The following is a 16028-nucleotide window of genomic DNA, read 5'->3' on the forward strand; positions in this document are numbered from 1 at the left end:
CCTCCCGGGTTCACGCCATTCTCCTGCCTCAGCCTCTCCGGGTAGCTGGGACTACAGGCGCCCGCCACCACGCCCGGCTAATTTTTTGTATTTTTAGTAGAGACGGGGTTTCACCGTGGTCTCGATCTCCTGACCTCGTGATCCGCCCGCCTCGGCCTCCCAAAGTGCTGGGATTACAAGCGTGAGCCACCTCGCCCGGCCTTTGTTTTTGTTTTGAGACAGTTTCTCTGTCGCCCAAGCTGGAATGCAATGGCGCGATCTCGGCTCACTGTAACCTCCACCTCCCGGGTCCAAGCGATTCTCCTGATTCTCCTGACTCAGCCGCCTGAGTAGCCGGGATATAGGTGCCTGCCACCACACCCAGCTAATTTTTTTTTTTTTTTTTTTTTTGAGACAAAGTCTTGTTCTTGTCACCCAGGCTGGAGTATAGTGGCACCATCCCTGTTCACTGCAACCTCCGCCTCCCAGATTGAAGTGATTGTCCTGCCTCAGCCTTCTGAGTAGCTGGGACTACAGGTGCATGCCACCAGGCCCAGCTAATTTTTTTTGTATTTTTAGTGGAGACAGATTTCACCACCTCAGTCAGGCTGGTCTCGAACTCCTGACCTCGAGATCTGCCCCGCCCCCCCCAGCCTCCCAAAAGTGCTGGGATTACAGGCATGAGCCACTGCACCCGGCCTTCTTTAAATTCTTCAAAAGTTGACAGGTGGCCAGGTGTGGTGGCTCACGCCTATAATCTCCCAGCACTTTGGGAGCCTGAGGTGGGTGGATCACAAGATGAAGAGATCGAGACCATCCTGGCCAACATGGCGAAAACTCTACTAAAAACACAAAAATTAGCCAGGCGTGGTGGTGGGCACCTGTAGTCCCAGCTACTCAGGAGGCTGAGGCAGGAGAATCGCTTGAACCCGGGAGGTGGAGGTTGCAGTGAGCCAAGATCGTGCCACTGCACTCCAGCCTGGCAACAGCGTGAGACTCCGTCTCAAAAAAAAAAAAAAAAAATTGACAGGTATAAATGTATTTATGGTACATTGTTCAGACAACTTTAATATAAACAACTCACAGAGAAAATTGAGTCTTTTGGGTAGGTGACTTGCCTGAGCTGACTTTGTGATAGGTTTTTTTCTGTTTTTTTTGTTTTTGAAATAGAGTCTCACTGTCACGCAGGCTGGAGTGCAGTGGCCCGATCTTGGCTCACTGCAATCTCTGCCTCCCGAGTTCGAGGGATCTTCCTGCCATAGCCTCCCCAGGTGCTGGGACTATAGGTGCCCACCACTATATGCCTGGCTAGTTTTTAGTACAGATGGGGTTTCGCCAGGGTAGCCAGGTTGGTCTGGAACTCCTGACCTCAAGTGATCCACCTACCTCGGTCTCCCAAAGTGCTGGGATTACAGGTGTGAACCACCGCACCCAGCCTGTGATCAGTTTCAGATCAGCCTTGCTTACTCCACATTCCCTCTTATCTTCCTGGTAGCATTTTTGTTTTTTTCTTGAGAAAGAGTTTCGCCCTTGTCACCCAGGCTGGAGTGCAGTGGTGTGATCTCGGATCACCACAACCTCCACCTCCCAGGTTCAAGTGATTCTGCCTCAGCCTCCCGAGTAGCTGGGATCATAGGCACCCACCACCACATCTGGCTAATTTTTGCATTTTTTAGTTTTATTTTTACTAGACGCAGGGTTTCACCATGTTGGCCAGGCTGGTCTTGAACTCCTGAGCTCAGGTGATCCACCCCCCTCGGCCTCCCAAAGTGCTTGGGATTACAGGCGTGAGCCACCGTACCTAGTCCACATTGACTTTTGATACAGCAAGTATTTCTTGCTATGGCTCTGTAGAATAGAGGTGAGAGTAACTTGGTTGAAGGAATTGTTTGCCCTGTTCATCTCTCTAGAGCCGGCCAATGTCATTCCCAGCACACAATCTTTTTTTTTTTTTTTTTGAGACAGAGTCTTGCTCTGTCGCCCAGACTGGAGTGCAGTGGTGCAATGTTGGCCCACTGCAACTTCTACCACCCAGGTTCAAGCGATTCTCCTGCCTCAGCTTCCCAAGTAGCTGGGAGTATAGGCGTGTGCCACCACGCCCAGCTAATTTTTTGTATTTTAGTAGAGACGGGGTTTCACTGTGTTAGCCAGGATGGTCTCAATCTCCTAACCTCGTGATCCTCCCGCCTCGGCCTCCCAAAGTGCTGGGATTACAGGCGTGAGCCACCGTGCCCGGCCTAGCACACAATCTTGACAAAGAATTCCGGTGCGACTTGGGGCACTGTGGAGCCTGCTCCATCATCATGCTTCAGCGGGAAATGTGGATGAACAGTGCCTGGTGGCATGGCGGGTAAAGAAATTTATCAAGACAATCGTAGGTAAAGAAAGGCAGATTTATTGGAGAAAGCAGGAAGAGACATTGGCAGAGAGACCACAGCGGGCAGGTTGTCATGAGAGAAGCTCATTGCCAGGAGACCAAAGCTTCCTGCAGATTTTATAGAATAGGGCTTGGGCTGATTGAGAATGTCAACAGGGGGTTTAACTTGGCAGTCTTCTTTCAGCAGAGGTGTTTGATAAACTGAGGCGTTTCACGGCAAGCAGGGAGTTTGTGAGCTCTGTGTGTGATCTGGCCAGGAAGGCCAAACATCTTGGGCCGTATCTCCTGGACCATAAAAGCAGACCTGGCCCGGTGCAGTGGTTCACGCCTGTAATCCCAGCACTTTGGGAGGCTGAGGTGGGTGGATCACCTGAGGTCAGGAGTTCTAGACTGGTCTGGCCAACGTGGCGAAACCCCGTCTCTACTAAAAATACAAAAATTAGCCTATACTCAGTGGCACATGCCTGTAATTCCAGTTACTCGGGAAGCTGAGGCAGGAGAATCGCTTGAACCCGGGAGGCGGAGGTTGCAGTAAGCTGAGATTGCGCCACTGCACTCCAGCCTGGGCAACATAGTGAGACTGTCTCAAACAGACCTATAGCTGGCCTGTTTCCTCTTGTTTGTATGCCCTGAACCATGGAGGAAAGCTTATTTATTTTATTGAGATGGAGTCTTGCTCTGTTGCCCAGGGTGGGGTGCAGTAGTGCGATCTCTTACTGCAACCTCCACCTCCCAGGTTCAAGCAATTCTCGTGCCTCTCGGCCTCCCAAGTAGCTGAGATTACAGGCGTGCACCACTATGCCTGGCGGCTAATTTTTGCATTTTTAGTAGAGACGAGGTTTCTGTGTTGGCCAGGGTGGTCTCGAACTCCTGAGCTCAAGTGATCCGCCCACCTCAGCCTTCCAAAGTGCTGGGATTATAGGCATGAGCCACCACGCCTGGCCGGAAAACATATTTGTAGCTTGTTTGCTTTATCTGTTTTCTCCCCCGGGGTCCTGTCAGCCTGACTCCTTTTCCCTAATTGGGACTCCACAGGAAATACACCTGATTTTGTGTCAAGCTCACATGAGTTTGTATTTTGTAGCATTTACAGAAACGGAGGAAGATGTCACCTGCCTGACTAAAGAAGTCTTTAAAGGAGAAAAGCCAGGTCTGTACCATATCTTCCTGCAGTGAGCTTGGGATCGTTTCTCTTTATAAACTTGAAGTCCTCTTAACTTTCCTATGTGACACAAAGCATTATTGATGTATGTATGTATCGAGATGGAGTTTCGCTCTTGTTGCCCAGGCTGGAGTGCCGTGGCGTGATCTCGACTCACTGCAACCTCCGCCTCCCAGGTTCAAGCAATTCGCCTGCCTCAGCCTCCCAAGTAGCTGGGATTACAGGCATGCGCCACCATGACCCGCTAATGTTTTATTTTTAGCAGAGACAAGGTTTCTTCATGTTGGTCAGGTTGGTCTTGAACTCCCAACCTCAGGTGATCTGCCTGCCTCAGCCTCCGAAAGGGCTGGGATTACAGGCATGAGCCACCGCGCCCGGCCAACACAAGGCATTTTGTTATTTTGGTTTTCCCTATGGGTAACTGATTGCATCCTCTGTCTCTCCCTTCCCTCCTCACCAATGATAAAGACAATAGGTACAGGTATATATTGAAGACGAAGTTCCGGGAGATGTGGAAGAGCTGGCCTGGCGATAGCAAAGAGGTCCAGGTTATGGCTGAGAGATACAAGATGCTGATCCCATTCAGCAACCCCAGGGTGCTTCCCGGGCCCTTCTCCTACACGGTAGTGCTGCACGGTCCTGCAGGCCTTGGGAAAACCACGCTGGCCCAGAAACTAATGCTAGACTGGGCAGAGGACAACCTCGCCCACAAATTCAAATACGCGTTCTACCTCAGCTGCAGGGAGCTCAGCCGCCTGGGCCCGTGCAGTTTTGCAGAGCTGGTCTTCAGGGACTGGCCTGAATTGCAGGATGACATTCCACACATCCTAGCCCAAGCACAGAAAATCTTGTTCGTGATTGACGGCTTTGATGAGCTGGGAGCCCCACCTGGGGCGCTGATCCAGGACATCTGCGGGGACTGGGAGAAGAAGAAGCCGGTGCCGGTCCTCCTGGGGAGTTTGCTGAAGAGGAGTATGTTACCCAAGGCCGGCCTGCTGGTCACCACGCGGTCCCGGGCCCTGAGGGATCTCCGGCTCCTGGCAGAGGAGCCGATCTACATAAGGGTGGAGGGCTTCCTGGAGGAGGACAGGAGGGCCTATTTCCTGAGACACTTTGGAGACGAGGACCAAGCCATGCGTGCCTTTGAGCTGATGAGGAGCAACGCGGCCCTGTTCCAGCTGGGCTCGGCCCCGGCGGTGTGCTGGATCGTGTGCACGACTCTGAAGCTGCAGATGGAGAAGGGCGAGGACCCGGCCCCCACCTGCCTCACCCGCACGGGGCTGTTCGTGCGCTTCCTCTGCAGCCGGTTCCCGCAGGGCGCACAGCTGCGGGGTGCGCTGCGGGCGCTGAGCCTCCTGGCAGCGCAGGGGCTGTGGGCGCAGATGTCTGTGCTCCACCGAGAGGACCTGGAAAGGCTCGGGGTGCAGGAGTCCGACCTCCACCCGTTCCTGGACGGACACATCCTCCGCCAGGACACAGTCTCGAAAGGCTGCTACTCCTTCATCCACCTCAGCTTCCAGCAGTTTCTCGCTGCGCTGTTCTACGCCCTGGAGGAGGAGGAGGACAGGGACGGCCACGCCTGGGACATTGGGGACGTACAGAAGCTGCTTTCCAGAGGAGAAAGACTGAGGAACCCCGACCTGATTCAAGCAGGATACTACTCCTTCGGCCTCGCTAATGAGGAGAGAGCCAAGGAGCTGGAGGCCACTTTTGGCTGCCGGATGTCACCAGACATCAAACAGGAATTGCTGCGATGCGACATAAGTTGTAAGGGTGGACATTCAACGATGACAGACCTGAAGGAGCTCCTCGGCTGTCTGTACGAGTCTCAGGAGGAGGAGCTGGTGAAGGAGGTGATGGCTCAGTTCAAAGAAATATCCCTGCACTTAAATGCAGTAGACGTTCTGCCATCTTCATTCTGTGTCAAGCACTGTCGAAACCTGCAGAAAATGTCACTGCAGGTCATAAAGGCGGAGCTCCCGGAGAATGTCACTGTGTCTGAATCAGATGCTGAGGCTGAGAGGTAAGAACCGTTTCAGTCTACCAGTCGTTCCATCTTTTTTTTTTTTTTTTTGAGACGGAGTCTCGCTCTGTCGCCCAGGCTGGAGTGCAGTGGCGCAATCTCCGCTCACTGCAAGCTCCACCTCCCGGGTTCACGCCATTCTCCTGCCTCAGCCTCTCCGAGTAGCTGGGACTACAGGCGCCCACCACCACCCCCGGCTGATTTTTTGTATCTTTTTAGTAGAGACGGGGTTTCACCATGGTCTCGATCTCCTGACCTCGTGATCCGCCCGCCTCGGCCTCCCAAGGTGCTGAGATTACAAGCGTGAGCCACCGTGCCCGGCCCCATCTTTAGCCTCATCCCATGCATCCTTAGGAAGAGGCCGGAGCCTCCTGTGCACTGTGGCTTAGGGTCAGGAATTCCCTCTTGTTGGACTCTTTTGTTTGTTTGTTTGTTTTTGGGATGGAGTCTTGCTCTGTCACCCAGGCTGGAGCGCAGTGGCATGATCTTGGCTCACTGCAACCTCTGCCTCCCGGGTTCAAGCGATTCTCCTGCCTCAGCCTCCTGAGTAGCTGGGACTACAGGCACCTGCCACCTTGCCTGGCTAATTTTTATATTTTCAGTAGAGACGGGATCTCACCATGTTGGCCAGTCTGGTCTTGAACTCCTCCTGACCTCGGGTGATCCACCTGCCTCAGCCTCCCAAAGTGGGATTACAGGCATGATTCACCATGCCCGGCCCAAATATATTTTTTTGAGACAGGGTCTTGCTCTGTTGCTCAGGCTGGAGTACAGTGGTACAGTGATGCAATCATAGCTCACTGCAGCCTCAAACTTCGGGGTTCAAGTGAAGTTCCTGAGTACCTGGGATGACAGGTATTAGGTGTGCACCATCATGCCCAGCTAACTTAAGTGGGTTTTGTTTTGTTTGTTTGTTTGTTTCTTTTTCTTTTTTTTTTCTGGAAAGACAGAATCTCACTTTGTTGCCCAGGCTGGTCTTGAACTCCCAAAGCACTGGGATTATAGGCATGAGCTACCACACGCCCTGCCTGAATATTTCTTATTGATATGTATATTCCCAATCTTTTTTTTTTTTTTGAGACAGAGTTTCACTCTTTTTCCCAGGTTGGAGTGAAGTGGCTCGTTCTCGGCTCACTGCAACCTCCGCCCCACCAGGTTCAATGATTCTCCTGTCTCAGCCTCATAAGTAGCTGGGATTACAGCCACCCATGATCATGCCCAGCTAATTTTTGTACTTTTAGTAGAGACGGGGTTTCACCATGTTGGCCAGGCAGGTCTCGAACTCCTGACCTCAGGTGATCCACCCGCCTCAGCCTCACAAAGTGCTAGGATTACAGGTGTGAGCCACCGTGCCCGGTCTATATTCTCTATCTTTTATCAATGATGTGCTTAGCATTTTAACTTATTTTTACCCTCTACTGGATTTTTGTGTAAGAAGAATAGGTTCTTTCTCCTGTGATGCTTCTTGGGTGTTGAGTTGTCTGATGGTGGTGCTAAATGATTAAATGGTCCAGCTTTCAGTTATACTTATTTGTTAGGGGTATATGCACAGAGAAACCCTAAATACTTCAGCCGTGATGGACACACATTTGGTGTAACCCCCTTCTCTTCCCTGTAGATCCCAGGATGATGAGCACATGCTTCCTTTCTGGACGGACCTTTGTTCCATATTTGGCTCAAATAAGGATCTGATGGGTCTAACAATCAATAATAGCTTTCTCAGTGCCTCCCTAGTAAGGATCCTGTGTGAACAAATAGCCTCTGACACCTGTCATCTCCAGAGAGTGGTGTAAGTAGAAACTAACTCATGAATTAAAATCCTTAGGGTGTGAAAATGTTACAGTTTTAACATTGGAGCAATATTCAGATTCCTGTCCTAGACTCCTAAGTGCTCAAGACACAGGGAATTGAGAGAGTCCTGTCCTTAAATGTGTCTTGTGGGATAATCATATAAAGTAATTTCTAGGGGCTGGGCATGGTGGTTCACACCTGTAATTCCAACACTTCGGGAGGCTGAGGCAGACAGATCACTTGAGGTCAGGAGTTCGAGACCAGCCTGGCCAACATGACAAAACCCTGCCTCTACTAAAAATACAAAAATTATCCAGGCATGGTGGCAGGCACCTGTAATCTCAGCTACTTGGGAGGTTGAGGCAGGAGAATTCCTTGAACCCAGGAGGCGGAGGTTGCAGTGAACTGAGATCCTGCCACTGGACTCCAGCCTGAGTGACAGAGTGAGACTCTGTCTCCAAAAAAAAAAAAAGGGGGGGCCGGGCACAGTGGCTCACGCCTGTAGTCCCAGCACTTTGGGGGCCCAAGGCGGGGGGATCACTTGAGGTCAGGAGTTCGAGACCAGCCTGGCCAAGATGGCAAAACCCTGTCTCTACTAAAAATACAAAAATTTGCCAGGCGTGGTGGCAGGTGCCTATAATCCCAGCTACTCCGGATGCTGAGGGTAGGAGTTGCTTGAATCCAGGAGGCAGAGTTTGCTTTGCAGTGAGCCGAGATCGCGCCACTGCACTCCAGCCTGGGGGACAGAGAAAGACTCCATCTCAAAAAAAAAAAAAAAGAAAAGAAAAATCTGTAAAGATGGACAAAAATTTAAACATGGGATTACATGTTTAATGTAAAAGTTGCTAAAGTTTAAATATATTGAGCCCCTGGTTTCTATTGAAGTACGATACAGGTGTGCACACTCAAGATTTCACTTTCATTCTCTTTTCCCTAGGTTCAAAAACATTTCCCCAGCTGAGGCTCTTCGGAACCTCTGCCTAGCTCTTCGAGGTCACAAGACTGTAACGTATCTGACCCTTCAAGGCAATGACCAGAATGATATGCTTCCCACATCGTGTGAGGTCTTGAGACATCCAGAATGTAACCTGCGATATCTTGGGTATATGTCTTAATCATTAAAATCCTTCATCATACAAACAGCTACCACAAGCTTATATGGCAATTTTGTATAAATAAGAAAAAGTTCATTATTCTGACTAGAAACAGTACTAAGGGCAGATGACCCAGGATGCAGCATGGGCTGAACTTTCTGGACGGACCTTTGTTCCATATTTGGGTTTCTACTTGCTTTGAGCAGTAAACAACCTGGACAACCATATGTGACGACCCTGAATCCAAAGAAACTCCCAGAATCTTTATTTTTTTTTTTTTTTTTTTTTTTTTTTTTCCTTCAGATGGAGTCTTGGTTTGTTGCCCAGGCCGAAGTGCAATAGCACGATCTTGGCTCACTGCAGCCTCTGCCTCCCGGGTTCAAGTAATTCTGCTGCCTCAGCCTCCCAAGTAGCTGGGATTACAGGCACCCGCCACCACACCTGGCTAGAGGGGCCCTCTGTCCCCAGGCTGAATCATGGCCAGTCGTCACTGCAAACCCCTCCAGGTTCACCATTCTCTGCGGACTACAGGCGCCCGCCACTGCGCCCGGCTAATTTTTTTTATATTTTTAGTAGAGACGGGGTTTCACCGTGGTCTCAATCTCCTGACCTCGTGATCCACCCGCCTCGGCCTCCCAAAGTGCTGTGATTACAGGCGTGAGCCACCGCGCCCAGCCTAATTTTTGTGCTTTTAGTAGAGACGGTTTCACCACATTGCCAGGCTGGTCTTGAACTCATGACCTCAGGTGACCTGCCCCCCCCTGAGTCTCCCAAAGTGCTGGGATTATAGGCGTGAGCCACTATGCCCAGCCAGAGTCCTTATGTTTTGGTTCTGGTTTTTTCTTTTCTTTTCTTTTTTTTTTTTTTTTTTTTTTTTGAGATGGAGTCTCACTCTGTCACCCAGGCTGGAGTGCAATGGTATGATCTCAGCTGACTGCAGCCTCCACCTCCCAGGTTTAAGTGATTCTCCTGCCTCAGCCTCCTGAGTAACTGGGATTACAGGTGCACACCGCCACACCTGGTTAATTTTTATATTCTTAGTAGAGATGGAGTTTTACCACATTGGCCAGTCTGGTCTCGAACTCATGACCTCAGGTGATCCACCCCCGCTCGGCCTCCCAAAGCGGGGCGTGAGCCACATGCCCAGCCCAGAATCTTTATCTTCTATCAGATCATTCACTCATGGTTCATGCTTCTCCTATATGATGACTCAAAATACCAGCTATTGACATTTTTCAAGCAAGAACCCTTCAGGAGCATCAGGTTGCCCCTTTTCTGTTAGTCCTCTGGTTTGAGAGCTCTCCCCTTGGGAAGCTGTCCACGTGGCTGCCCAGGTGATGAGAAACATCCTGCGTCATGGGGTTCCATGAAGCCTCACTTGGCCACATTGGTGTAGTACGTGGTCATGGGCCTCAAATTATTGCCCTGGGCCAGGCACAGTGGCTCACGCCTGGGAGGCCGAGGTGGGTGGATCACTTGATGTCACGAGTTCAAGACCAGCCTGGTCAACATGGTGAAACCCCATCTCTACTAATAATACAAAAATTAGCTGGGCATGTTGGCACATGCCTGTAGTCCCAGCTACTCAGGAGGCTGAGACAGCAGAATCATTTGAACCTGAGAGGCGGAGGTTGCAGTGAGCTGAGATCACACCACCACACTCCAGCCTGGGCAACAGTGTGAGACTGTCTCAAAAAAGAAAAAAAAAAAAAAAATCTCGGCTGGGTGCGGTGACTCACGCCTGTAATCCCAGCACTTTAGGAGGCCAAGGCAGGTGGATCACGAGATCAGGAGTTCAAGACCAGCCTGGCCAACATGGTGAAACCCCATGTCTACTAAAAATACAAAAAAATTAGCCGGGCCTGGTGGCGCGTGCCTGTAATCCCAGCTACTTGTGGAGGCTGATGCAAGAGAATTGCTTGAACCTAGGAGGCAGAGGTAGCAGTGAGCCAAGATCATGCCATTGCACTCCAGCCTGGGTAACAGAGCAAAACTCCATCTCGAGGACAGAAAAAAAATTTATTGCTCTGGCTCTACTGATACAATCTTAGGCTGCTTAATGGGATCTTCTCAGTTGAATAGGATGCTGTACATCTCACAGGTATTTGAAGGTTGAATGAAACCAAATCCAAGCACATGTATTCAATAGTGGCTGCTGTCATTACTAACCATTACAATTACCCTCTTTTCTTTTTTACATGAGAATAATGGGATGCAGGGTGAGGGGGAATATTGGGTGAATTAAAGATTTGGGTCACTAATTTCTTTCTTTTTTTCTTGAGATATAGTCTTGCTCTGTCTCCCAGGCTGCAGTGCCACAATCTTGGTTCACTGCAACCTCTGCCTCCCGGGTTCAAGTGATTCTTCTGCGTCAACCTCCCAAGTAGCTGGGATTACAGGCACCCGGCTGTATTCTTGTATTTCTAATATTTTGTATTTCTAGTAGAGACAGGGTTACACCATGCTGGTGGCCAGGGTGGTCTCAAACTCCTGACCTCAGGCAATCCACCACGCCCAGCTAATTTTTGGCATATTTAGTACAGCCGGGGTTTCACCATGTTGGCCAGGCTGGTCTCGAACTCCTGACCTCAAGTGACACCCATCTTCCAAAATGCTGGGATTACAGCCATGTGCCACCATGCCCAGCTAATTCTTGTATTTTTAGGAGAAACAGGGTTTCATCATGTTGTCCTGGCTGGTCTTAAACTCTTGGCCTCATGATCCACCTGCCTTGGCCTGCCAAAGTGCTGGGATTACAAGCATGAGCCACTGTGCCCAGCCACTCATTTCTTATGAATTTATTCTAACACATTTTCCGGATGAACAGAGCACCTTGAAACATAGGTTAGTGGGCTGGGCATGGTGGCTCATGCCTGTAATCCCAGTACTTTGGGAGGCCTAGGCTGGTGTATCACTTGAAGTCAGGAGTTTTTTGTTTTGAGACAGAGTCTTGCTCTGTCGCCCAGGCTAGAGTGCAGTGGAGTGATCTCGGCTCATTGCAACCTCTGCCTCCTGGGTTCAAGTGATTCTCTTGCCTCAGCCTCCTGAGTAGCTGGGACTACAGGCACGTGTCGCCACGCCCATCTAACTTTGGTACGTTTAGTAGAGCCGGGGTTTCACCACGTTGGCCAGGATGGTCTCAAACTCCTGACCTCGTGATCTGCCTGCCTTGGCCTCCCAAAGTGCTGGGATTACAGGTGTGAGCCGTCGCCCTGGCCAAAGTTAGGAGTTTGAGACCAGCCTGGCCAACATGGTAAAACCCAATCTCTACTAAAAATACAAAACTTAGCCAGGCAAGATGGCACGTTCCTGTAATCCCAGCTACTCGGGAGGCTGAGGTGGGAGAATCGCTTGAATCCAGGAGGCAGAGGTTGCTGTGAGCCGAGATCGCGCCACTACATTCCAGCCAGGGCAACACAGCATAAATAACTCCCTTCCAAAAAACCAAACAACGAAACATAGGTTAGTGGACTCTGCATCCAACGTTGGAGTCAGATTGACTAAGCTCTGTATTTGCAGCTGATTCCTAGGTGATGTTGATGCCGCTGGTTCAGGGACTACCCTTTGACAACTACTGCTCCAGATAATTCAAGTCTGGGTATAACATAACCAGTGAGATATAAACCAAAGACGATTCCGTGATTAGTCTCAAGAATGACTTGTTCCGCCGGCCGCGGTGGCTCAATGCCTGTAATCCCAGCACTTTGGGAGGCCGAGGTGGGCGGATCACCTGAGGTTGGGAGTTTGAGACCAGTCTGACCAACATGGAGAAACCCCATCTCTACTAAAAATCCAAAATTAGCCGGGCGTGGTGGTGCATGCCTGTAATCCCAGCTACTGGGGAGGCTGAGGCAGGAGAATCACTTGAACCCAGGAGGCAGAGGTTGCTGTGAGCCGAGATCGCACCACCTGGGCAACAAGAGTGAGACAGTCTCAAAAAAAAAAAAAAAAAAAAAAAAGACTTTGTTCCCATTTCTCCCACAGGCTGGTGTCTTGTTCCGCTACCACTCAGCAGTGGGCTGATCTCTCCTCGGCCCTTGAAGCCAACCAGTCCCTGATGTGCTTAAACCTCTCCGACAATGAGCTTCTGGATGAGGGTGCCAAGTTGCTGTACACAACTTTGAGACACCCCAAGTGCTTTCTGCAGAGGTTGTCGTAAGTCCTGTCTTCAGAGCAGCTGTGCTTTCGATCTGGGGCCGTAGACGAGCAATGGTCATGCCTGACTTGGCTGTATGGAGCCTCTCGCTGATGTGAACACCCGTTCCCATGTTTAGATCCAGGCCGATGGCCTGTGAATCTTGTTCTTCTCTCATTCCTATTCCTTCATAGGATCACCAGTGCATGAGAGAGGGTGGGGAGTTCACAAGAAGGGGCTTTTGGATGCTGGCACTTGTGGAGATAGCCGGGAAGGTTGAAGTTGAAAATGTCAACCGTGTTGCCATTTGTGATTCTTTTGCAGGTTGGAAAACTGTCAGCTTACAGAAGCCAATTGCAAGGACCTTGCTGCTGTCTTGGTTGTCAGCCGGGAGCTGACACACCTGTGCTTGGCCAAGAACTCCCTCAAGGATATAGGGGTGAAGTTTCTGTGTGAGGGCTTGAGGTATCCCGAGTGTAAACTGCAGACCTTGGTGTAAGTCCGTGCTGGCTGCCTGTGCGCGTGGGTGTATATGCACACACCCCCCACCTCCGGGTCCGAGTAGGGTGGTTATGAGAACATTTAATTCCTCTAAATGCCCCAAGCATGATGCTAATGACAACTGGTGAGACCTGGGGAGATGATGATAGGAAAAAAGTGTAAGTAGTAGGTAGTAGTAATATTCTATAGGGATTTGGAGAATGTAGCTGGTTTTCAGGGTTGGTTTGTTTGTTTTTTTTCCTCTTTATGTATGTATATATTTTAGAGATGGGGTCTCGCCATGTTGCCTAGGCTGGTCTCAAACTCCTGAGCTCAAGACATCTGCCTGCCTTGGCCTCCCAGAGTGCTAGAGTTACAGGCATGAGCCATGTCACCCCATGCTGTTTTTTCTCTTAATCTATGTTCTTAGAACTATAACTATAACATAAATTGCATGCAATTGGTTGTAAATGGAATTCATTTACTGATTTTTTAATGAATGATTTGCAAATCAGGTAGTCTTCTGGGCCAGTGTAGGCTCAGACTCCCAATGGAAGCTATTGGAAGCTACATGCTCAATATGATCCTCCTGTTAATATTAAAATCACAGGACACGTGGCCTGGCGCAGTGGCTCACGCCTATAATCCCAGCACCTTGGGAGGCCAAAGCAGGCAGATCCCTTGAGGGCATGAGTTCGAGACCAGCCTGGCCAACATGGTGAAACATCGTCTCTCTACTAAAAATACAAAAATTAGCCAGGCATGGTGGGACATGTCTGTAATCCCAGTTACTCAGGAGGCTAAGGCAGGAGAATCACTTGAACCCGGGAGGTGGAGGTTGCAGTGAGCTGAGATGGCACCACTGCAGTCCAGTCTGGCCAATAGAGCAAGACTCTCTCAAAAAAAAAAAAAAAAAAAAAATTATAGGACAAATCTTTAGAAACGAACTGGGGCCTGGCATGGTGGCTCATGCCTGTTCAGAGATTCGATTTTGTGTTAACATCTCTGGTATTTTTTTTTTTTTTTTAAGATGGAGTTTTACTCTTGCCCACGCTGGAGTGCAATGGCGTGATCTAGGCTCACTGCAACCTCCGGCTTCAAGGAGGTTGATTCTCCTGCCTCAGCCTCCTGAGTAGCTGGGACTACAGGTGCCCGCCACCATGCCCGGGTAATTTTTGTATTTTTAGTAGAGACGGGATTTCACCATGTTGGCCAGGCTGGTCTCCAACTCCTGACCTTGTGATCCTCCCACCTCGGCCTTCCAAAGTGCTGGGATTACAGGCGTGAGCCACCGCGCCCAGCCATACATCTCTGGCATTCTTTGTCTCTAACATCACCTCCAACAGTTAGGAACTGTCTTCTTCCTATAAAGTAGCTTTAATCTAGGATATGCACCTGGCATCTGAAAACTACCCACTTAAATTTAATGACATATTCAGTTCATGGCTGGAGACAAGTAGAAGGAAAGGATTCTTCCCACACCCACTATATCTAGGCCCTGAAACACTGAAAATGAAGTCCCACAAGCAGTGAGATGTCACCTACTCACTAACTGTATCTTCAAATGAATGTCTAGTTTTTTTGGTTGTGTGTATGTGTGGGTGTGGGTGTGTGGGTGGTGTGGTGGTTGTTTTTTTTTTTTTAATAGTCTTGCTCTGCTGCCCAGGCTGGAATGCAGTGGCTCCATCTCAGCTCACTGCAACCTCCACCTCCTGAGTTCAAGCGATTCTCCTGCCTCAGCCTCCCAGGGATTAAGGTGCATGCCACTACGCCCAGCTAACTTTTGTATTTTTAGTAGAGACGAGGTTTCATCATGTTGGTCAAGCTGGTCTCGAACTCCTGACCTCAGGTGATCCGCCCACCTCAGCCTCCCAAAGTGCTGGGATTACAGGTGTGAGCCACCGTGCCAGCCCCCTCAATTCAACTTTTTGATCCATGCCCCTATTTTGCTAAGTTGTCAACTTCCCTTTAGTCTTATGTGGGTTTTCCTCCATTACACAGTCATGGAAGTTTCTAGAAGGCCAGTTATGATCTTTGGGAGGCCGAGGCAGGTGGATCATGAGGTCAGGAGTTCAAGACCAGCCTGGCCAACATGGTGAAACCCTGTCTTTACAAAAAATACAAAAATTAGCCATGCGTGGTGTCAGATGCCTGTAATCCCAGCTTACTTGGGAGGGTGAGGCAGAGAATTGCTTGAACCCGGGAGGTAGAGGTTGCAGTGAGCCGAGATTGTGCCACTGTACTCCAGCCTGGGCGTCAGAGCGAGACTCTGCCTCAAAAAAAAAAAAAAAAGGAAGTTTCTATACATTCATAAAGTTTCAAGATTTGGGGGTGTGTTTTCACTCCTCCGTCATCATGGGCTCCAATCTGCCATCTATTTCCAAGGTACCTTCCAGGTCCTGTGTCCCTCAGCTAGTGGTATACTTCTCTTGGGACCCAGAGATACATGGGCATTATAGTTCAAATTATAATTAAGTTTAGAACTCTATTGAGACAGAAGAAAGAAAACAGAGCTAAGATGAAATATCTCTGATAATCTGTGTTGGTTAATATCTAGGATCCTAGTACCAGACATGTCGGAGTCTGAGCTGGTGTCTTCTGCCTGTAAGACACTACCTCTCTAGCAACTGAATTTAGGAAATAGAATCGTAATTCCAGCACGTTAGGGAGGCCAGGGTGGGCAGACCGTCTGAGGTCGGGAGTTCAATGCCAGCCTGGCCAACATGGCGAAACCCTGTCTCTACTAAAAATACAAAACTTAGCTGGGTGTGGTGGCACGTGCACACGCATACACACACACACACACACACACACACACACACACACACACACACACACCACACACACACACACACACACACACACACACACACACACACACACACCCCTGTAATCCCAGCTACTCGGAAAGCTGGGGCACAAGAATCGCGTGAACCCAGGAGGCAGAGGTTGAAGTGAGCCACCGTGCCCGCTGAGAATCTTTTTTA

The 16028-nt window shown here is 49.8% G+C and overlaps 1 protein-coding gene across 1 annotated transcript in view; it reads left to right on the top strand.

Annotated features, from left to right (window-relative positions):
* NLRP2 (NLR family pyrin domain containing 2) overlaps window positions 1–16028 on the top strand; it is a 35956-nt gene that overhangs the window by 10998 nt on the left and 8930 nt on the right. Inside the window, exons 5-10 of the mRNA XM_032171115.2 lie at window positions 3441–3506; window positions 3987–5541; window positions 7160–7330; window positions 8270–8434; window positions 12411–12581; window positions 12886–13056. Coding sequence (XP_032027006.1) covers window positions 3441–3506; window positions 3987–5541; window positions 7160–7330; window positions 8270–8434; window positions 12411–12581; window positions 12886–13056 — 2299 coding nt within the window. The remainder of the gene's footprint in view (window positions 1–3440; window positions 3507–3986; window positions 5542–7159; window positions 7331–8269; window positions 8435–12410; window positions 12582–12885; window positions 13057–16028) is intronic.

This window comes from Hylobates moloch, unplaced genomic scaffold (genome assembly GCF_009828535.3).
Source record: "Hylobates moloch isolate HMO894 unplaced genomic scaffold, HMol_V3 SCAFFOLD_12, whole genome shotgun sequence".
Classification (NCBI taxonomy): Eukaryota; Metazoa; Chordata; class Mammalia; order Primates; family Hylobatidae; genus Hylobates; species Hylobates moloch.